This window comes from Lepisosteus oculatus, chromosome 14, assembly GCF_040954835.1.
Source record: "Lepisosteus oculatus isolate fLepOcu1 chromosome 14, fLepOcu1.hap2, whole genome shotgun sequence".
NCBI lineage: Eukaryota > Metazoa > Chordata > Actinopteri > Semionotiformes > Lepisosteidae > Lepisosteus > Lepisosteus oculatus.
Window position 1 is genome coordinate 53,853,954 of NC_090709.1, and position 22,490 is coordinate 53,876,443.

Here is a 22,490-nt window from a genome sequence, read left to right on the forward strand (position 1 = left end):
CTAACTAGCCGGTCAGTGAGCATCTGCAGCGCACCATCGCAAGCCGCACAGCACAGCCTGGCACCGAGCCAGAGAGCGCAGATTGGACAGCAACAGCCTGCAACTGTTTCTTTGTGCCCGCAGGAGATCTGAATCCCCAGAGATTGGATGAGTATTCAACTTCACTGCATTACTGCTCGAGAATTCAATTGTAATCCCAACCAGTTGATATCAATTTAATTCCTAAGAGTTATGTTCTTGTTTTGAGTATCTAATGTAGAAGTTGTAACCAAGTTCACTTTATGAAACGGTCTTAATGAATGATATACTGAATGTATGTCCTCTTGATATGTGTAACACTTCGTAACTGACTGAATATATATCTTTTGTATTCTTATAACCCTCTCGATAAGATCTGTTAGGTTTACATGCATATTTTATGTATTAATAAATGTATCCTCGTGTATTAGTACCTGTGTGTGTGCGTTGTTTGAGTTATGTCGCATGGTTGGATTCTAAAGCCATCAAAAGAATCAACTTTGTGATTTACTGCTACAATTAATAATTGTCTCAGTAAATGCCCAAACCCTACAGAACTGGTGCCTTCAGAGAGCCACTATGATTACATATTTGGCGTCCCTGAGCCGGTTTTCTTACATATTTGGCGTCCCTGAGCCGGTTTTCCTACAGTGGTAAGGGAGAACCGTTTCCTCGTCCTAGAGGAAACGGAACTTTCTTCCCCCGAGGCCCAGGAACAACCGGAGGAGGCAGCCCAGGAAATGGAAACCCCCCCCCCCGAGGCCCAAAGATGACAGGAAGTGACAGCCCAGGAAACGGAACCCCCCTCCTCCGAGTCCCACGGACAACAGGAGGAGGCAGCCCAGGAAGAGGTTACCCCCTCCCCCGAGGCCCAGGGACAACAGGAAAAGGCAGCCCAGGATGTCGGAACCCCCTCCCCTGAGGCCCAGGAACAACAGGAAGAGGCAGCCCAGGAAGTGGAGCCCCCCTCCCCCAAGGCCCAGGAGCAACTGGAGGTCCCCGAAACTCCTGGAGAAAGGGAAGAAAAAAGCCTTCCCGAAGCGGTGGCGGAGAGTATCCTCGAGGAAGACAAGATTACTTTGAAGCCGCCCTGGAGCTGGGACTGATGGTAGGGCTGGACCTGTCCAGCATGTTTACCTTTCAGTCCCCAGCGAGACCTGGAGGGAGCCCAGCATATTCCCCCCAGGACCCGAACGAGAGGAGTTACATCTAGGCTAAACAGTGCCCAGATGTAGACTCCCAAGTTTTCCACTGTAAGCACAAAGAGAGGAGGTTCAACTTTCACTTGTTTAATCATGATTGTGAAACTTACCTTTCTAACAACTAACGTGAGAGGGCTAAGAGACCCGGTGAAAAGATGGGGAGTCTTTCATGATCTGGTCTCAAAGTCTTTCTCAGTTTGTTTCTTACAGGAGGTCCACCTGAAAGATGAAAGGGACAAGCTGACATTCACCAGGGAATGGACGAAGGGAGAATCATGCTGGAGCGTAGGAGGGGTCCACTCTTCCGGAGTGAGAATCCTCCTCAGAAACCCAGAGATGACGCTGGTTTCCTCCTTCTCGGTGGTGCAGGGCCGGATCCTGGTCGCAGACATCGACTGGAGGGGGCAGAAGTTGAGAGCAATTAATGTCTATGCTCCGACGGAACCCTCTATCCGGAAGGAAGTGTTTGCTGACCTGGCCAGCTGCTGCACCACCTACAGACAGGTGGTGCTTGGCGGGGACTTCAACATTGACCGGGAGAAGGGGAGCAACGCTAGCTCGGCAGAGCTGGAGTCGCTACTCAAGCAGTTCTCCCTGGTAGACGGTTTCAGACGGTGCCGCCCTAACGACGCCGGAACGACATGGAAAAACTCCCGGGGAGTGTGCAGCCGCATGGACTACATCTTTCTGCACACGACCTGCTCCCTGGAATCGGCGACGGTGTCCCCGGAGTGGTATTCCAGCCACGAGCGCTTGACGGTGGTGGCTAACACCAACCTGCCGGGATTCGGTCGTGGGTACTGGAAGCTGAACCGGGAGATACTGCAGGAAGACGACTTCAAGGCACTGTTCCGTAAAGACTACGCGAGCTGGGTCAATCTGAGAGACGGCTACAGCTCCATGGTGGAATGGTGGGAGTCGGTGAAGGACAGGACCCGAACCCTGGCGCAGACGTACTGCAGACGGAAGGCGGCCAGGGAGAGGAAGGAAGCTGCACGACTCCAGAGACAACTATAGGAGGAGTACAGCTCGGCTAACGGGGGAGGAGCCTTCAATTCAGCCAGGCACGGGACCTGAAGGAGAGGCTCCGCAAACTCAATCAGGTCCGAGGAGCCCAGAAAAAGAGGGTGATCCACGGCCTGAGACGGGGAGATGGAGAGGAAGTGCTGGACGAAAGCGACAAGGTAGAAGCGGCCACCGCTTTCTACACGGAGCTGTTTTCAGAAAAGCAGACGGAGGTGGAGGCAGGCGATGCTTTTCTGGAGGAGCTGAAGGCACGAGTACCGGAGGAGGTGAGGGAGGACTTGGAGGGTCCGATCGCGGCCGAGGAGCTGAAGGCGGCGTACTTGTCCATGGAGAATGGCAAGGTGCCAGGGCCGGACGGACTCCCCAAGGAATTCTACACCTGCTTCTGGGACACCTTGGCGGCAGATCTGGTGGAAGTGGCGCAGAAGATCTTCCGCCGGGAAAATCGGAGACACCATGAGGGAGGGCATCATCTCCTCTTCAAGAGCCCTTAGCAGAGACGGTGAGATGGGACCATGTCATCGACGGCCTGGAGATACCGGGAGGCGCGGGGGAAACCCTGAAAATCTCCCAGTACGCCGACGACACGACGCTGTTCCTGAGGTCGGACAGGGGGTTAAGGAGGGCCCTGCAGGTCATGGAGCAATACTCCAGAGCCTCATGGTCGAAAGTGGGGGGCGAGGCCGAAAGAGCAAACTGAAGTTCTTCGGGCCCTGGAAGCACAGGACGACAGCGCCGGAGGGTCTCGAGCTCTGCACGGAGCCCCTCAAAATACTGGGGGTTTCCTTCCAGAGCCAGGACAACGAGACCAACAACTGGACCAAGATGATCGCCAAGGTGAATGCGAAGCTGGGTCTGTGGAAAACACGGTCGCTGTCCTACACAGGGAAAGTGATGGTGTTGAAAGCAGACATCCTGCCGGCTTTGGTTTACCTGGCGGTAGTGTACCCGCTGCCGGCCAGACTCAGACGAGCGCCGCAAGGGATGATCTTCGGCTTCGTCTGGGGTGGCAAGTACGAGTACATCACGAGAAACTGGATGTGTCAGCCGGTCGAGGAAGGGGTTCGAGATGTCCCACATTTCCCCCTGAAACTCGACTGCATCTTCTACTGCAACCTCTGTCGGGCGCTGCAGGAGCCCATTGGCCACAAGTACCAGTACTTTGTCAGGCTGTGGCTCTCCGTCCCGATGAGGCACTTGGTCCAGTGGTCAAACACTGGGCCCAAGGCAGAGAGGCGACCGAAGTTCTACACCCACGCTGTCAAGTGGAGCAGGAGGTACGAGGCCACGAGACAGCCAGAGCTCTGCACCAACCACAGAGCCCTGTACAAAGAGGTGAGGGGGCATTTGGTCGCTGACGAAAGGCTGCAGGTTCCCAGACAAGTCTGGGAAAGGACACAGCCCAAAGAACTTGACAACCAACTGAAGGACCTCAACTGGATGGCTGTACACAAGAGACTGGCTACCAGAGAGGTTCTCTACAGACACTCGCTAACCAGGAATCCGCATTGCCCCCGGGACACGTGTTTTGTCGAGGAGACTCAGGAGCACGTGTTCTGGAGCTGCCTCTTCGCCAAGGCGGTGTGGGGCAGAATGGACAACATTATGCAACTCCTGGGAAAGGATGCGGTGCTCAGTTACCAGTACATTCTGCTGGGGGCTGGCACCCACCGGACTGGACAAGGGGACACAGGACCTGTGGGGGCTGCTACTGTCCCTCACAAAACAATGACTGTGGAAGGCGAGGAACACTCTCATCCGGCACAACATAAAGTGGGGGGCGAGGGAGCTGGAGGAGAGGATCCTGGCGGACCTCAGGAGGAGGACGAAGCACCACGTCGCCAAATGGGGTTTCCCCACGGCGAGGGAGTGCTGGAATGGACTTTGGGCCCTATACAGAGATTAAAGGACAATAGCAAGTGGTAGATTTGGAGGGACTCTCTTAATTGCGCAAATCCGCCCCCACTCGCAAAGATTGATAACGGACAATCAATCTCCGTTCCGCCGTTGTTTTTTATTCCATGGAGTGCTAATATGAGTGAGATGTTCCTTTTGAGATGTTTTTTTTTTTTGCGGAATAAAGTATATTTTGTAGCACAAAAAAAATCTTATGACAAGGTTTACAAGTTATCTGTTGAACTACATTCTAATAGGTGTGGTCACATTCCAGGTCATTTGTTTACGTTTTTGTTTCTGCAGCAACTGTTAGATGAAATGTGCTAATATGTAACCTAACTCCAGTGTGAATAACTAGAAGAGGGGAGCAGCTCCACTCCAGACCAAGGGAGCTTTGAGATTGGCTGGGCCAGATCTCTCATTTGCATATCTGATTTGGAAATATAACACTACACCCCCTTCTTGCATGGATTTAACTTGCACCCAAGAGTCCCCTACTGTGTATTGCTACTTATTTTTTTATGATAAGTGGTGATTACCAGTTGACAGGTTTTATTTGTTGAATTATAAATGGTTTTGTATTATCATCCTGAATGGCCTGTACTCAAGGTTTGGTAGGGAATGTGTTTTCATTTCATTTACCAAATTGAATTTTTGCTCTTTTAGTATTTGTCTAGAAGGCTTTCTGAAGTCAGGAAGCCCATTTATTTGGTGAAAAAAGATTCTGTATTAATATTAATATTGCTCATACAACATAAATAGGGTCTTTTATGAATAAAAAGATCTTGCACTTGGAAATCTTGATAAAGCTGTGTGCTTCCATACACTCGAGCAGTTTTGATTCCTAATATTTGACCTTAGGTGTGGGAACGGGTCTTTTTTGCATTTGATTTCCAATTGATCAGCACAGATCAGCATAGAAAATAGACCCATAAAGCAACCTCAGCAGTGACAAATGTCACTGGGTCACTTGGGTTTATACGTAGGGGTCCGGTAGTGAAGCTCCGCTCCTGTTTAGCCTCCGAAGCCGTACAGGGTGCGGCCCTGGCGCTTCAGCACGTACACCACGTCCATGGCGGTGACGGTCTTCCTCTTGGCATGCTCGGTGTAGGTGACAGCGTCGCGGATGACGTTCTCCAGGAACACCTTCAGCACCCCGCGGGTCTCCTCGTAGATCAGCCCGGAGATCCGCTTCACTCCCCCACGGCGAGCCAGGCGGCGGATGGCGGGCTTGGTGATTCCCTGGATGTTGTCACAGAGAACCTTATGGTGACGCTTAGCGCCTCCTTTCCCGAGTCCCTTTCCGCCTTTGCCTCTTCCAGACATCTTCTAGTTATCAGCTGTGAACACGACACACACTGCTCATCTTTGATGTATAATAGACATCTTTCTTTGATGTCTATTAGACATCAAAGAAAGATTTTTATAGGTGTAGAAACTAGTAAATAAAGCCAATGATTTGTTTTAGAAATGTATTCTTAAAATATACAATTATTCACACCTTAACAATATGTAGTTCAAATTATACATTATATACAATATTGTATTCAAATGTCTAATCATTATAAAAAACACAACTAGTAAACTTCAGTTAAAAATTCTAGTAACATGGCAATATATATATATTAATGACAAACACAAACTAATTACATGAACACGCTAATATTTAACTCAAAACCACATTTCGATTCAGATATAAATTTTTAAAATTTACAACTTCTTTATTTTCACGAAAATATTATTAATGTAGCACAAACGCTACTTTCTAATAAAGACAGAAAGAAACTGTTTGTTTTGTGTCTCATGGTGATCCTCCTCTCGAGACTAATGAAATGTTTAATATGATCCCTCGAGAAAAAAAAGGAATCAATTTCCGCCTGTAATGATTGATGCCCCATCAAACATTTTGTAATATCCCTGGAAGTTTATACAGTAGAATTCTGGTTCGTGGCTTAAATTCAAGGTAAATGAGACTAAGGAAACGAGTTGGAAACTTGATGTCAAAGTGGGATTTAAATCACCCATTTCACATTTTACTTCATTGGGCAGTATGTGCCTGAAAGCAATGCCATAGCATCCCTTCGATAGCTCAGTTGGTAGAGCGGAGGACTGTAGTGGAGTCAACAAGGAATCCTTAGGTCGCTGGTTCGATTCCGGCTCGAAGGAAGGTGCTTTTTGTGTAATTTAATCAAAGAGTTAAAAACGTTTTATTCAGACATTGATCAAAAGCTCAATAATCGACTAAGCAAAGGCTCCTGTTCCGAATTCAGCCCACGTCTGATTGTCTTGTTTTGGCCAAGATCTGATCTTTGAATTAAGGGACTAGACTGTCTGCTTTGTAATTCAAAAATACATACAAATGTCAAGTTTTTTGTAGATATAAAGGTGTTCTCTGTTTTCAAAGGATAGTTACTTCATTGGCATAATGATTTGGTATTGATTTTGTATCGTTGTATTATAAAGTTTGTGCTTTCTGTGTTTTTATCGTATTGTGAACTTATTTTTTAAACAAATGCTTACAAAGGCAAACACGGCACACATCTGTTTATACCAGCGGTGAATTGTACATTTTTATTAAGTACAAGCTACTGTGCACTTCTGGGAGTATAACAGGTTCGATATAAAGTGGCAAAAATATAAAAGGGGAAAATATCCCAGACTGCATGTAAAGCCCTTGTTGTGACTGTTTTAGATAAGATGGCGTACTATGCACGAAATGTTGCAGAAACACAATCTGATATTTTGATACAGGTAGGCCAGCGCTTCCAAAGCATGCAGGTGTAGAACAGGACTTAATGCATTTTTAGAATGCAGATTGCAGATTAGAATGGCATATGTTTAGCAATAATATTATTTATGGTACCTGAAAGTTTCAGGTTGTTGCACAAAGCTAAGGTATGCGTATACGTGATCTGACAACTGGAATCAATTTCCTGTCGTTAAACTCTGTTTATTTTTAAGTTGATAATAATAATAATAATAATAAACTTTATTTTATATAGCGCCTTTAAAGGTGGCTTCTCAAAGCGCTTTACAGGATGACAATAACAATAAATAAGAAGACTACAACAATAAATAAGAAAATTTCACAAGACAGGACACAATTATAATTACAACAATACAACAATAAAAATAGAGGAGACCGTGGAAGATGGTATTAAGAAGAGCAGAGGGGTGAAGAATGGAACCAGTTAAGTAAAGGCTTTTCTGAAGAAGAAGGTTTTGAGTCTGGATTTGAAGGAGTTTAGAGAAGGTGTCTCTCTAATATCCTTGGGCAAAGAGTTCCAGAGCTTGGGGGCATAGCAGGAGAAGGCCCTGTCGCCCATACAATGTAGACGGGCTTGGGGGACAGTAAGGAGGGCAGAATTTGAAGAGCGGAGGTTGCGAGGTGGGGAGTAGGGCGATAAAAGTTCAGACAGGTATTGAGGTGCCAAGCCATGTAAAGCCTTGTAGGTGAGCATGAGGATTTTAAAGTCTACGCGGAATTTGACCGGAAGCCAGTGCAAGGACTCCAGGATAGGAGTAATGTGAACACTTGTACTAGACCTGGTCAGGATTCTGGCTGCTGAATTTTGGACATACTGCAGCTTGTTCAGAGTAGATTTAGATACACCAGGGAGCAGAGCATTGCAGTAGTCAATTCGGGAGAATACAAATATGTTGATCAGCTTTTCAGCCACAGTTAATGATAGCATAGGCCGTAGTCTTGCGATATTTCTAAGGTGAAAAAAAGATGTTTTGACAGTATGCTGTACATGTGGGTCGAATGTTAAGCCAGAATCGAATATAACCCCAAGGTTTTTCAATTTTGATTGAAGCTCTAGTACAGAGCCATCTACAGACAGGGTTACAGAACTGGCTTTACGAAGTTGATGGGGGGTACCAATAAGCATGACTTCAGTCTTGTCACAGTTAAGATGAAGGAAGTTTTGAGTCATCCAAATTTTTATGTCAGAGATGAATTTAGATAGAATAGAGACAGCCACGTCAGTGTCGGGTTTGGTATGGATGTATATTTGAGTATCGTCAGCGTAAAAATGAAAGCTGAGGCCATGTGATCTTAAAAGCTGACCAAGTGGGAACATGTAAATGCTGAAGAGCAAGGGGCCCAGTATTGAGCCCTGGGGGACACCAGACTTGACAAGAACGATTTCAGACCTGTACCCATTGAGAGAGACAAAGTGACAGCGATCAGTGAGGTAAGACTTAAACCATTTGAGGGCAGTGTCAGAGACTCCAAACACAGTCTCAAGACGAGAAAGCAAGGTGTTATGGTCAACAGTGTCAAAGGCAGCACTGAGATCAAGAAGGATGAGTATGGAAAGAGAACCAGAATCAGAAGCTATTAGGAGATCGTTGGTGACTTTGACTAGGGCGGTTTCTGTGCTGTGAAGTTGACGGAAGCCAGATTGGAGGGGTTCGAAGTTGAGGCCCAGGATCCAAATCTTCAGTTCTGATTTTTTAAAGTGATATCTTTCCTTCCTGTCGTGGAAGTCACACGATGTGAGCAATTGTTTTTTTTACGTTGCGATCCAAAGAGCCTCAGACGCACAGTCTAACAGTAACCAAACCAGAATGCATTCTGCTGGGAGCCGGGCTGAGCTCATTCTCACTCCCTGTGCTGAAAACAGAATTATTTCTTCCCCGAACATCGTCTACAGATCACTTGTGCGCTTTTAACCTTCTCGCAGCTTCATATCATGAGCGAGACTGACGCTCATGATATGAAGGCACCCGCTGGAACACATTCTCTAACTCTCACAATCGCGACAGACTTCGCTTTTTAAAAAAAAAGTAGATATAGCCCTGAAAAAAGCATTAGCTTTATCAGTTTTTACATTAATCTATTTTGAATCAAAGTTTGATTTTTTTATTGCATTTTACATTATAATAATAATAATTATCATCATCATCATTATTGCTTACACTTATATAGCGCTGTTCTGGATACTCCACTCAATGCGCTTTACAGGTAATGGGGACTCCCCTCCACCACCACCATTCTCCTGAATGAGCACAGAGATTCAGGACCTCGGTTTTACGTCTCAGCTGAAGGACGGCACCTGATTACAGTTTAGTGTCCCCGTCATTGTACTGGGGTATCAGGACCCGCATGGACTGCAGGGTGAGCGCCCAGCGACAGAAACCAGACGTGTGTCGGGCTCGGCTGTGAGCAGGACAGTGACGTCACGGGGACAAAGTAGAGGAAATCAAAACGGTTCTATAAAAGACCTGTGTCAGCTGTTGGTTTGCAGACTGGACTCTAAATCCTCCGATCCGATTTTAAATCTCTCTAATACCTGAGCGGCTTCTTCCGAGTATTTATTCGTATACTTATCAGTAGTATGAAGGATGTGACAAATTTATGATTTCTTGGAACAAAATGGTTTTTATTTGCATTCGAAATGAAGCGGAATTTTAGCGCGACACACAAACCCTTTGTCTTTTTTAGATAGTAATTTTTAAACAGACATAAATGTAGAAAACGTGTTTTATTTTAGCACTACAATAGCAGGGTCAGTGGCGTAATGAATAACGTGTCAGGACTTCCATCAGAAAATTATACTGTAGGTTGGACTGCCGTCTGGCTTGTTTCGTTTATACCACTTACATTCTTTTATATAAATGAACTCCACCTGAAAGCTATAGAACACACTTTAGGTAAGTTGTCTGCAGCCTCATGCGAATTTCGACAACTTACCCAAAACACTGTACTGTCTGGAGTTCAGCTACAGCTCTGAACTCAATTGCAATGAAAAACCATGCGTAACAAAACTGGAGAACAGCTGAACTTGTGCTCAGTTCGGTGATGAGGGTTCAGAACTGTCCTTGTTGTAATTAGCACGAACTGCACAGGCTCTGAATCAGACCATGTCAATTAGTCTGATCAGTGTAGGACACGTTAATGTAGAATTATTAATAGGTTTATTAGTTAGTTAGTTCAGGTTTACCCACCTGAACTAATGTAGAATTATTACTTGGTCTGTCTCTTGTTTGTATATAAATGAATGTCTCTGACAACTTAATGTTAGTTTTACGATGTAGGTCAGGTGTTGACATATGCACGAGTATACGAAATGTCTCACTCCTGATTCAACTTATGTTCTATAGGAGATTGGCGATTCCTCCTGTTTCTCGTACAACCATATCAGAACAGAAGACCGTGTCACCCAGCTGTGATTCAAGATCGACTCGCATCTTTATCCCTTTTTTGTTCGTGATCATTATTTTCTTTAGTTATGATCAATATTGAACTTTTTCGAAATGAAATGACAATAATCAAACATGCAGGCAGATTTTTTAAAAGTATTCAGAATTAACAGGGTGCCCCTTTGGAACAGTCGTCAGAAAATGTGAGAAAATGAAAGTTATGTAAGCTCTGACACAAAGCATTGAAGATTGGAATCTGAGTGTAAAAAAGCTACCCATCTCCCAATGATAGGCAGGGATACACACCATGACTCGAATAGACTCAGCGAACTTTAACACCTATGATATTACAAGTGCTTTGCACGTGTCGAATTTCAAGAAGGAACTACTACAACAGTTGTGGACATAATTCATTACCACCGGCAAAGTCCAATACCGGCAGCTTCTGAGAAAATAATGTTCACTCATGGAATTTGGTCTTTGAACGGCTGGCGGGAAAATTAATTTATACTCCTGTTGCACCCTCAGCTGAAACATGTTAAAATAACAACGCAGATTTGTTGGAGAACCTGACAAGAATTATTGGGTTAGCACTGTATGTATTCTGGTATATTTACTTTAATTTTAATATAAATGTAAACATGCATGCTGTATAATCTATTGTAATTTTAAAATATGTTAGCTGAGGATGCGAGGGGGGCTATTATACCTTGTGAAACACGCAAGGAACTGTAAAAAAGGCTGGTATTTGAAAAAAATTGGCGATCACAAGAAAACCACAATTTATGTGGTATTATCAGCAATATCCTTCAAAATCTATGTTCAAATGAAGGATTTAAAGAAACTATGAAAAAAGCAACAGTAATAGCAGAGGATTTTGATTTTTGCTCTTCAAGTCAGTAGATCGATGTAGAGTTGCACCCCTACAAACAGCACAAAGGACGAAACCCACCTCTTTCGTTATTGCTATGTTTGTGCCGGTGAAAGTAGCATTTGTGCTATTGAAAGCATCTCGGAAGATGAAGGTGCAGTCACTTCCACATGTCATGATATCATTAGATCCGACGACAAGAGCTGAAGCCCCCGGCATTTTCCAAGCCAGCAATGTGAGGAAGATGGAACTGGTGGAAGGTAGCGTGGCTGAGCGGTCTAAGGCGCTGGATTTAGGCTCCAGTCTCTCTGGGGGCGTTTGTTCGTATCCCACCGCTGCCAAATGTTAGTGTTTTAAGACCTGCAATACGATCAGTAAAACCACTTTTTGTTAGGCTGCGGGAGGTGTTTAGAGATAGACTTTCTAAAAGACAGGCTTAACATCAAGGCAGAAAAAATATTTTGTTTTCTCAACAAAAATTATTTTTGGCACGTTCAGCTTTATGTAGGGAACAACATCTGCCGAGATCACTTTTGAGGCAGTGCACATGATAGTGTACCAGCAAGTAAATTTAATATTGGCTATGGTGGTGAGCTGCTTTTGTCTGTGAAACTTTTAATTCTTCACGCCGAATCGTTGGCAGGGGTAAAACTTATTAAATCTTTGAACATAGCGCTCCATTAGAAGTACTTTGTTCGTGATCAAAAGAGATCAGAGGATTAACTTCATGAATTCACATAGCATACCTTACAGGAAAGATTTAAAAGGGGAATTGATTGTGCTTCCTGATGTTGTTCCTGTGGTTTCTTTGGATACAGAGGTGAATGTTCTTTGACGTTCTGCTAGAGTATCCACTGGGTGGGCTTTATCAATCAGCTCGGATAGGTCATCAGTGCTCCGCCTCCGGAAAATAATCAGCACTGTCGTTTTTTCCTGTGCTGTCTTTTAAAACATATAAGATCACGAGTTTACAGATTTCTCCAAATAACAACTATACATTTTAACCCAGCGGTTAGCATTCCTTCAATCCAATAGTTTTACGCCTGGTAAAAAGCAGCGAAATATATAGAGAGATGATATTCAAATATTTCAACATTCTTATTGGATTACCTGTATGGATATTTCGCTCAGAATTCCTAATATGATTTTGAGTTCAGTTTTGCTTTACTACTTTCAGAGTCTTTTATTGACCTTGCTGAAGCAGAGAAGTGACATAATCACAAATGCGACCTACCTGTGCTGCTGTTTTTGGTTAATAATGATTAAAAAAAACAGCTCCTTGCATTAAGAGCAAGAGCAACCAACACGCTCGCTGGTTGTGTTTGGTATTTTCCGGGGTGCTCTTCCTCAGCTGCAAAGTTATTTGGTGAGCAAAGACCTCTGAGAAGGAGTCTGAATCCGTCAACAACACAGGAATTCTAAGATCGCACTGCTGTCTTGTGTACAGAGATCTGCTTTTTCCTTATAGAGTTTTTTGGTATTTAAGAACACGTATCCTACCTTGAATGCTAGTTTCAAAAGATATGTTACCGGATCACAGATTTTCTTGAAAAGATTTGGGGATGCACTTACCGGGATTCAAACCCGGCTCAATTATTTAGAAGGCACCTATACCACCAACTCACTTCTGAGAAACACCGGCACATTTCCGCAATCCTCCCTCTCACCTACAAAGTTATGAAGAGACAGACGTCCAATGAAAACTAATTTGATTCACTCAAGGCTCCGTTCTTTTATTGTGATGTCATTTTAATTAATGTGAGCTGTGATAAGGTGTTGTTTCTGTCTCTTAAAGTTTAAGTCTGCTCCTTTCTTCCTGGTTTAGAAATAACATGTTTCATGATTGTTTACAAACACCACTATCAATTATTTGTCCTGCTCTAACGCCTGTGTGCGTTGACAAGGCATCTCCAAAGGACATATTAAATAACATGATCCTTCCTGTTACCAATCCTGTGGTTGGAGCGTTGTTTCGCCCTTTTTCGTTCTTCTACAATATTTGCAGACAGGACTTTATCACTCGAGTTGTACAAAACAAGTCGGTCCATGAAAATCATCTGTACTGCTGTTGTTCTATGCGTAGTTTAATCAAGGTAGTCGAGTGAGGAGGTAAAAAAGCACTCCCCGTCGATAAATCAATCATCGTCGCCCATGTGACTGGATATAAAAATAACAGATTCATTTTAACCAATCTCTGGAAGCTTCGATGCGGTTATTTTTCCTTCCTTATTTCTTCATTCCTATGAATTTACTCTGTAGTAGAGGAAACACAAAAGTGGGAAACTGCAGGCATCCTTCGTTAGTGGTGGATTGTGTTCAGAGAGCATCAGCACATCTCAGTTCTGTTAATAAGTCTGTTGGGGATATACCTCAGTGGTAGAGCACATGCTTTGCATGTATGAGGTCCCGGCATCTCCAGGTGCTTTATATTTCTGTGCTCACATTGCAATCTTCTGTTGAATGTGAACTCTTTGCTCATGTTCATAGAGAGCCAAGTTCACACAATTAAACTCAGGCACACTCGAAGTGCTACGGTGTTGCTCTGCTGTTTTAAATGTACCTCTAAAGCATTTAGTTCTGTTAACTACCAAATGATTTGAACTAATTTTATGTCATATTCAGGAAATCCAGAGGTCTTCAGACGTGTCGTGGCTGTTGAAGAAGACACCTTTTGAATCTCACCCGGGATTTCTTGAGAGATCATTCAGTGAGCGAGTCCTCCCTCTGGACTCCACACTGAGCTGAAAACTGCGCGAATTCCATTGTACAACTGAGAAAAAAACTGATGGACCAAACAACGACATTTGATGATTACAAGAAATTCAAGAAACACAACAGTCCGAACACAGGTTTGAATCCCGAACGCTTAATTTAAAAGACAAAGCCAAGGATACGACCTGTAAACTCTCTTCGTGTCTTACAGTTTATAATATAAAAAAATCTTACTTTCGGAATAATTTCTTGCTGCTGATAGACTATTGTAGCGGCGAGGCTTAATAATAAGGCAGAATTAAGTGTTTCTGAGCTTCCCAAATGAGGCCCCATTTCTCTGTTCATCTCTGTGGTGCAGCCACAGAGAAACTATTCATGCAAGCTGATTTAAGGTTTGATAAGGACAGCTCCCAAAGGGGGATGCATTTAGCTAAGCCTGGCTGTCATGATCAATGGTCATCCATTGGCGCCTATCTGTCTAGGGAGTGCCAGATGGACATCTGGACTGCATTACTAAGTGTCAGGGGTAAGTGACTCATATCTCACCTTGATCAACCAATCAGGGACTGGTAGGGCCGAGTAACCCACGTGGGACTCTGATGCCCATGGAACTTTCAGCCAATCAATGAGCTGAAGTTCCTCCAGGTAAAAACAGGCAACACAGAGAGCCTGGAAGATTCGGTGAGATTCAGAAGGGATTCAGGAGAATTCAGTGGACTGTTCTAAAGGGAATTCAAAGGAGAATTCCAGGGCAGGACGGCCCAGGAGCAGAAGGCTCCCAAGGGCAGGACATTCTCGCAGCGTGCCTCCTGACCATCCTGAGACTTAGCCCGGACAACCACGGAACGGCCAGTGTGTCCGAGTGCCAGAACTTTCCTTTGTTCTAAGAGTCTAGAGTGGAGGTTGCCAGAGAGTTACCAGCAGCAGGCGTCGTGGACAGGTCGGACCTGTGGACAGCTGAATCACTATTCAGAACTAGCTCTTCATCAGGAACGAACCGGTCCTCTTCCTGACTTGCTGGGACCCACAGTCATCTTTTCTCCTGTGCACAACTTTGCTAGTTAAAACCAACAATGAGCATCAGCAGCGCACCGTCACAAGCTGCACAGCACAGCCTGGCACGCAGCCAGAGAGCGCTGATTGGACAGCAACAGCCTCCAACTGTTTCTTTGAGTCCGCAGGAGATCTGAATCCCCAGAGATTGGATGAGTATTCAACTTCATTGCATTACTGCTCGAGAATTCAATTGTTATCCCAACCAGTTGATATCAATTTAATTCCTAAGAGTTATGTACTTGTTTTGAGTATCTAATGTAGAAGTTATAACCAAGTTCATTTATGAAACGGTCTTAATGAATGATATACTGAACGTATGTCCTCTTGATATGTGTAACTCTTTGTAACTGACCGAATATACCTTTTGTATTCTGATAACCCTCTCGATAAGATCTGTTAGGTTTATATGCATATTCTATGTATTAATAAATGTATCCTCGTGTATTAGTACCTGTGTGTGTGCGTTGTTTGAGTTATGTCGCATGGTTGGATTCTAAAGCCATCAAAAGAATCAACTTTGTGATTTACTGCTACAATTAATAATTGTCTCAGTAAATGCCCAAACCCTACAGAACTGGTGCCTTCAGAGAGCCACTATGATTACATATTTGGCGTCCCTGAGCCGGTTTTCTTACACTATTTATTGAATTTTAACAAAAGTGTGCACACTTATAGAACCAAGGCATTGAAAGTTTTTTTAATTGTTGTTCCAAAAAATGTTCCATTTGTTTTCGTTCTTAATGTTGTTGATTAAAAGATCTTATTAAATGCGAAAAAATCTGAATGTGAAAAAAGGTCAAAATGCTATTGAAAAAATCAGTAATGTGAGGAAAGATGAATTGTGGGAGCCCCTTACCTCCCCATGTCATGCTGTATTTCTCACTCATTCTACTGGGAGTGGTGCCGTTGCTTCTGGATAAAGTCTGTCAGTAGATATTCCAGACGGGTCAGGTACTGTATGACTGCGCTTCGGCACAAGAAGAGACATGTGACTTGCGAGGATCACGACAGTATCATTCACCATCCAGAGCCTGGATAGCTCAGTCGGTAGAGCATCAGACTTTTAATCTGAGGGTCCAGGGTTCAAGTCCTTGTTTGGGCGTTTGTGTTTTCCTTAAGTGTATTGTGAATTTAATTATAAATCGTATTTTATCTTCCACTCTTCTAGCTGTACTGTCGATATTTTAAAAGTTAATCACTTGTATTTTCTTTAGTGTTTCCTTTCACAAACCGAAAATGTTCAAGACTATTTTGTCACCACACTCCACGTAGAAAATCACAGGAAAAGAAAAGGAAACGCAGTGAGGAGCTCACACAGTGAGTACTCTTGAATACAACAAGAGGAAAGGCACACTGTGGAACATCACGTCCAAGTTTACAGTGATGGCTTCTATTTCCACTGATGAATCAGACAGATTCATGAGGAGATCCTCAGCACAATTAAGCGAACACATTGCTATTTCGGTCTGATGCAGAGGCTCCATGTGTGTCAGCAGTACTATAAATTTTAAGTCTTATACACTTTCAGGGGCTGCATCTGTAGGGCTTCATCTAAGAAGACTGTTTTACTTTACCACACGGTTATATTCACCCACCCAATTTATTCTCAGAATACCCAATGGCTCAATAACCCTGTTTTCCCCTGGGAACCACCAGTGTACAGTCCCATTCCATTCACAAATATAACAAATATATTAAATTAATATATTCAATGAACAAATATATTCAATGAACTGTGTAACAGAGAGCTGGAATTGTTTTTAGGGATGGCTGAGTGGCTAAGGTGTTGGACTTAAGCTCAATAAGCAAATGTCTATGTGGGTTCAATCCCTGCTCCTGTAGTTTGCTTTTGAAGTGACAGAACACTTTGAAGATTTACACTCTATTAAAATATGTATTTACTAAATTTCAGTTCTCATCACACCCTGGGATAACTGAACTCTCACTATCACATACTTAAGGCTTTACATGCATTAGCTGTGATACAGCTCCTAATAAAGACAGAATGAAACTGTATCAATAATAAATGACATGTTTTAAACAAACGTGTATTGATAAACTTCATTATTAATAAAAGTGGTGTGACGGGAAAGCAAATTAAATATTACAATGATATTCCAAGCAACTGATGTATGCCGGAACCAAATGTCATTCACTGTGGGCTTTGTAAATTGTTTAAAAATTGTAAGTGAAGTTGAGATAATTAACAATTTGTTGAATCCTGCAGTTACAGATTAAAATGTGAGAAGAATTTCTCTGGGTTTATCTCTGTCCGAGTGCCTGATGTGAATATGCTGAACACAGTGTCTTTGATTTATGTACTCAAACAACCAAAGAATCCCATTCTTGTCATCCTATGGTTTGTCAAACGTGATTTTTTCAAAGTGGGTGCGATTTCGTTTAGTCTTTCGCTCTTGTACTAGAGCAGTAATGTTTCTAGACACGCATGAGCATGGTATAGCAGGCTGACAGCAGGAACACGTGGCCCACAAGCAGTGACAGTATCAGAGGTGTCTGCAGTATGTTGGTTTGTGAGCAGCGATAAAATCAAATGCAGAGGAAGCAGGTGTGCCTGCATTAATAAAGCTCTATCGAGCGGAAAAAGTAACAGAAGAACCAACCTAAATCCAACAGAAAGTTTCTGCAGCTGAAATCACAGGCAGAACTGCCGCAGGCTTGAACTCACAACCTCAGCATGACTTCACAATGTACTGCGACATAAGTACGATGCACTGACCAACTGCACCACTGGAGCTGCACAATGGGTTTGTTACATGTTTTAGATGTATTTATTGGAAGGTTGCAAAAATCATAAATCACTGATTTCATTATCTGCATGTTTAATATCCAGGAGAGAGAACTCCTTCAGATTCTACAGCTCATAAGTGCACTTTAAGAAATCTGCTTTTGTGAGATGGATCTCCGAGGTGCAGCTTTTTTCTTATTACCAAAGATACCTCTACATTGTAAACTATTTGAAGACCTAGAAAAAGGAACATGGCGTAAGTTGAAATAAGCACTGAATGGGTTAAAACCGACGCTCTTTGAATTGCTAAAGCGATGCCTTGAGGAGAATAAATCAACATACTTTATTCGCACAGGTCACTCGGCCACGGACAAGAACCATCAGCTACCACCAGTATTATTATCATTATTATTATTATTATTCAACCATTTGGGGAACAATACAGTTGAGCAATCCCACTGTTCTTATGGCAAGAAAAATAACATGAGACATGAGAATAATTGTTTGAACAATTGATATCTATTTTTCCCTCTTATGGGCGACCCTGTGGTATTTCTTTTTCTCTTCGTTGTTGTGCACGGGCTAGTTCTGCAGCGATATTTGCTGCAGAAATTTCTGCACAGCTCCGTATTAAATCTGTTCTCAACTGCAGTGGACAGAAGACGACTCCAGTAGATAGCTGTGTAGTTCTGTAGGACCACACACGACACAGTGATAGTGCGGCTCTTAATGGACTGGTACACAGACCACATGAGAGGCAAGCAAAACGCTTTTAAAATTCCAAAGGCTCACCAAGTCAGAGGAACAGCAATGAACTGAAAAGATCTGTTACAGACGTCTATGTCAACCTCTTTAGAGCTATAAATGCCATTTGTTTAATTTATCTGTAGATTAACACTCCCAAGTAACAGCACTTTACAGTATATTAATGTTAATTCCGCTGGTGGACATTAGCTGGTGTTTTTTGTAACAATTTGTTTGCTCTGCTGTAAGGAATAATAATCATAACATCACTTTATTATCCCTTTACAATTTATTGCATTAGGAATGATCTTTTTGCATACCCCAGCTTGCTCTCCATGAGACACACAGATAAGGAGAGAGCCTGGGGTCAGAGCACAGGATTTGCCATTGTATGGTGCCCTGGAGCAGTTGGGGTTAACGGCCTTGCTCAGGAGCCCAGTGGAGTAGGATTCCCCTGCTGGCAGAGGGATTTGAACGAGCAACCTTCCAACCACAGGCGCAGATCCTGAGCCACAGAGCCACTGCTCCACCCCACGTATGTAAAGTAAAGTATAGTAAAGAATATACAGTATATAAAGCACGCAAACTTAAATGTTCAAAGTTTTCAGGCTCTTTAGCATTTTCCTTCACATATGGAAAAACTTCAATGTGTTCTTGTCACATTTCTCCAAGTAGATAATCTACACAAGAGCGCATGTAACAGTTACAGGACATACAGTGAGGAATTCGCGCAGCTTTCAGCTCAGTGCAGAGTCCAGAGGGAGGAATCACTCGCTGAACGATTTCTCAGGAAATCTTGGTTGAGATTCAACAGGTGCTTCTTCAACAGCTACGACAAGTTGGAAGACTCATTGAAGTCTGAAGAGATCAGCCTCTGTGACAGAGTGTCCAGTGACACAAACTAACTGTCCTGCTGTTCTCTGCTAATGTAGAGGGTGAATGTTGATTTAGGTGAATGTAAGGTTTCTTTCTTGTAAAATATTTTCGAGCGTATTTTTGCAGCTGAAAATTAATCTTGTGCATTTGAATTAATTCCGATATTGTCACCTAATTCTATACATTGTTTCATCAGACTAGAACATTTAGAGGAGCTCAACTGCATTAATTAATTGCATAGTGATAGTATTTCTTTCCGTTTAAATACTTCAGTCAAAAATGTAGAGAAGGTGCTCCTATTTTCACCATTATAAGAACTGTGATGCACCAGTAATATTTACTCTCATTGTTCTGTTCTGTAACAATCTTGAGTGACACAAACCTTCTGTTTTACTGCACTACACTTCTCCAGAGGCCAGTTCAGCACACAAGGATCCTCAGTCAAACAAACACTGCAATCGCTTGATAAAAGCCATTCCTCATCCTTTCTCTTAGTATTGGTGCAACTTTTGTATCCAAAGAAGGCGATTTGACAATGAAAGGTGCAATCATCTTAAAGAGAGTCTTCATGAAGGCATGCACAGCTTAAGGCACATGAAGCTGAATCCGTGAGCTGATTGACACAAAACAATGTCACTTCACATTATCCGCAAAGCTGTTTTGCTTGTCTGACCACCTCTTCGTACTTTACAGTGAGCGCATATATTTCAGTTTCTTCTTTTGTATTTTCCTTACTATTTTACTGTCCCTTTCCCCCATGTGGAGATGTATCCACTGCCAAAACTGCTGTCTGATTATTTAAATTATCTGTAAAACTGTTACATGACTTCATCTAATTGTAAATTTATAAGACAGTCTGTGAGACATTTGTGAGAGTAGCTGAATCCCAGGGCTGGTGTGGAATCACACACAGACAGGTCTTCTGTGTGATCTGAGTCCAACTGCCCAGAGCTACAGACTGGTCAAATGGTCACTATTGTAGACACGACCATCGGACAATCGGCTACAAATAATCAATATACTGATCATATTGTCACTACTGGTGTTTATTACATAAATACTATATATAAATAATAAGATAATTCCACACTCATGTGTGTTATAAAACATTTATAAACATTTTGGGAGGCTGACATACAGTAAAGAAAGTAATACTGAAGGGCTGGAAGTCCTGGAAAGCGTTAATAGAACCTTCTTGCTTTCGACCTGGAACAGAGCCCACAACTGCCAGATCAGTGACCCCTGAGCCCAGTTCACAGAGAGGAGAACCAGGGGCTCTTCTATGTCTCTAAGAGGGCTGGGAGGAAGGATAAAAGGGGGAAATGTGACATGAGTCCAGGCTGTTCTGTCTGATATTGTTCATGTAGCAGCACTGATTGTCTGAATATCTTCTGGTTCTGGATTGTGAGGATAGAGAGCAGTACGGAGTTGAGATCCTGTCTGAGTGTGAGTCTGAGCTGTGAATCTGACTGAGAAGAGAATAATGATTTTTTATTCTGCCTGAGAATTTTTCCTGAGAATTTTTCTTCTTTTCCAAGTGGTGTTACATCCCCTTCAGATACTCTACACAGACTGCCAGAGAGAAGAGGAGAGAGAGATGGACAGATAAGAGCACACACAGCAAGAGACACCTATTTCTTTTCTGGAACAAGTTGTTTCTGAACTTCAAGAAATTCATACAACTTCTGAAAGATAAAATACAAATCTTGCTTCTCAGGACAGAAGAAATGCTGCAAAAAAATGCCAGTGAATTGTGAAAAGCAATGGGAATGTGTCCTTGTGCAGCTGTTAAACAAAGGGCTGGTGGGTCAAACGCACTCAGGGACGCGCTTCAGATTGTGATGATGTAAACATAATCTCCGCTAAAAATTGAAGGGATTTCTTCGCAAACCCTCTTGAATGTTGCAGGAAATCTTCGTGTTTTACTTGTGTGCAACTACAACAAGTAAACAATTAAGTACCTAAGTCAATGTCCAAGAAACCATCCTCATGTGTGGAATCTTTCTTTAACTGACTGTTGGGAGAATTCATTTAAACACCTGTTGTATCCTTAGCAAAAATATTTTAAAATTAGAACACAGATTTGTTGGAGAACTTGACAATCCTTGACAATCATTATTAAATGAGCATTATACAAATGTGTGTTGATATTTTTAATATGTACCTTAATTGTAATATATATATATACATTATTGCTTTGATATGGATGTTCATTTGAAGGAATTGAGGAAACTATGAAGGATCGCAGAACAACCAAAGATACATTTGGGCATCTGCTATTGGTAAAGATGAAAGAGTACCTTAAGTGTGAAGCTTGCATACACACGAGAGAAAAAAACAGTTTTAATGCACTTCATTAAATTGATGGTGTGCTGATCAATCGTGCATAAAGGGTACATACCAGAGGATGGTTTCGATCCATCGACCTCTGGGTTATGGGCCCAGCACGCTTCCGCTGCGCCACTCTGCTGACAGCTGTCATAGTGTGATTCAACACAACTGCTCTATCTTTGCTTTCTAAAAGTGCGCCCGAGATGAAAAGTCTAAACGGTAAACGCAGACGTCACTTTGAGCACTTGGTCTTTCATAGTACAAATATCACACGCTGCTCTACATGGGCGTGTCTTATATATCGTTGAGAACCAAACCTTCTGCTTTCTGAGGCAACTGATTCTTTCGTCGTTAATTCCCAAATCTTCAATGAGAATCAGTGAAACGAAAATCAAACACATGTACACACTCGCGTCCTAACCTGAAAGAAAAATCTATACCCTCTTTTTAACACTGAAAATGATTCAGGAAGTACAGCAAAGTTCTAAAACCAGCGAATGCATCTGCATACATAAAATGTCAATTTTTCAAAAGTAAAATCTTCAGCTTTGAAAGATTGCCATCCATATATTTTCGTTTCTCTCTTTTTTTACATAACACGCTTTCGAGAAACAAACTGTCTTTTAATTAAAGCTTCATTAGAAAATGTGTATCTTGGTTTGCTAAGTTAAAATCGGCACATCCCAGTGGGCAAAATATGTAAAATATACGACTATTAAACGCATACCTTAGACGTGTAAATGTGCTCCGTAACTGGTCTAGAATGAAATTCTAATATACATATAGCGTTATACGTCAATTAGACATCTATGATTATATGTTTATTATACATAAATGGTTGGAGTTCTATTATACGGATACA

General features: G+C 42.6%; 1 protein-coding gene and 3 non-coding genes across 4 annotated transcripts; 3 read left to right on the top strand and 1 right to left on the bottom strand.

Annotated features, from left to right (window-relative positions):
• The first annotated feature begins 4,790 nt into the window (after nucleotides 1-4,790).
• LOC138243804 (U7 small nuclear RNA) lies at nucleotides 4,791-4,846 on the top strand. Its single transcript, XR_011192422.1, has one exon. It is a non-coding gene; the product is annotated as a U7 small nuclear RNA (small nuclear RNA).
• Nucleotides 4,847-5,156: 310 nt separating this feature from the next.
• LOC138242400 (histone H4-like) lies at nucleotides 5,157-5,468 on the bottom strand. Its single transcript, XM_069197868.1, has one exon. The coding sequence runs from the start codon at nucleotides 5,466-5,468 to the stop codon at nucleotides 5,157-5,159; it is 312 nt and encodes a 103-aa protein (XP_069053969.1).
• Nucleotides 5,469-6,220: 752 nt separating this feature from the next.
• Nucleotides 6,221-6,308, top strand: trnay-gua (transfer RNA tyrosine (anticodon GUA)). The gene is given in 2 exon segments: nucleotides 6,221-6,257; nucleotides 6,273-6,308. It is a non-coding gene; the product is annotated as a tRNA-Tyr (tRNA).
• A 9,652-nt stretch (nucleotides 6,309-15,960) lies between these two features.
• On the top strand, nucleotides 15,961-16,033 carry trnak-uuu (transfer RNA lysine (anticodon UUU)). The gene has a single exon. It is a non-coding gene; the product is annotated as a tRNA-Lys (tRNA).
• Nucleotides 16,034-22,490: the final 6,457 nt, after the last annotated feature.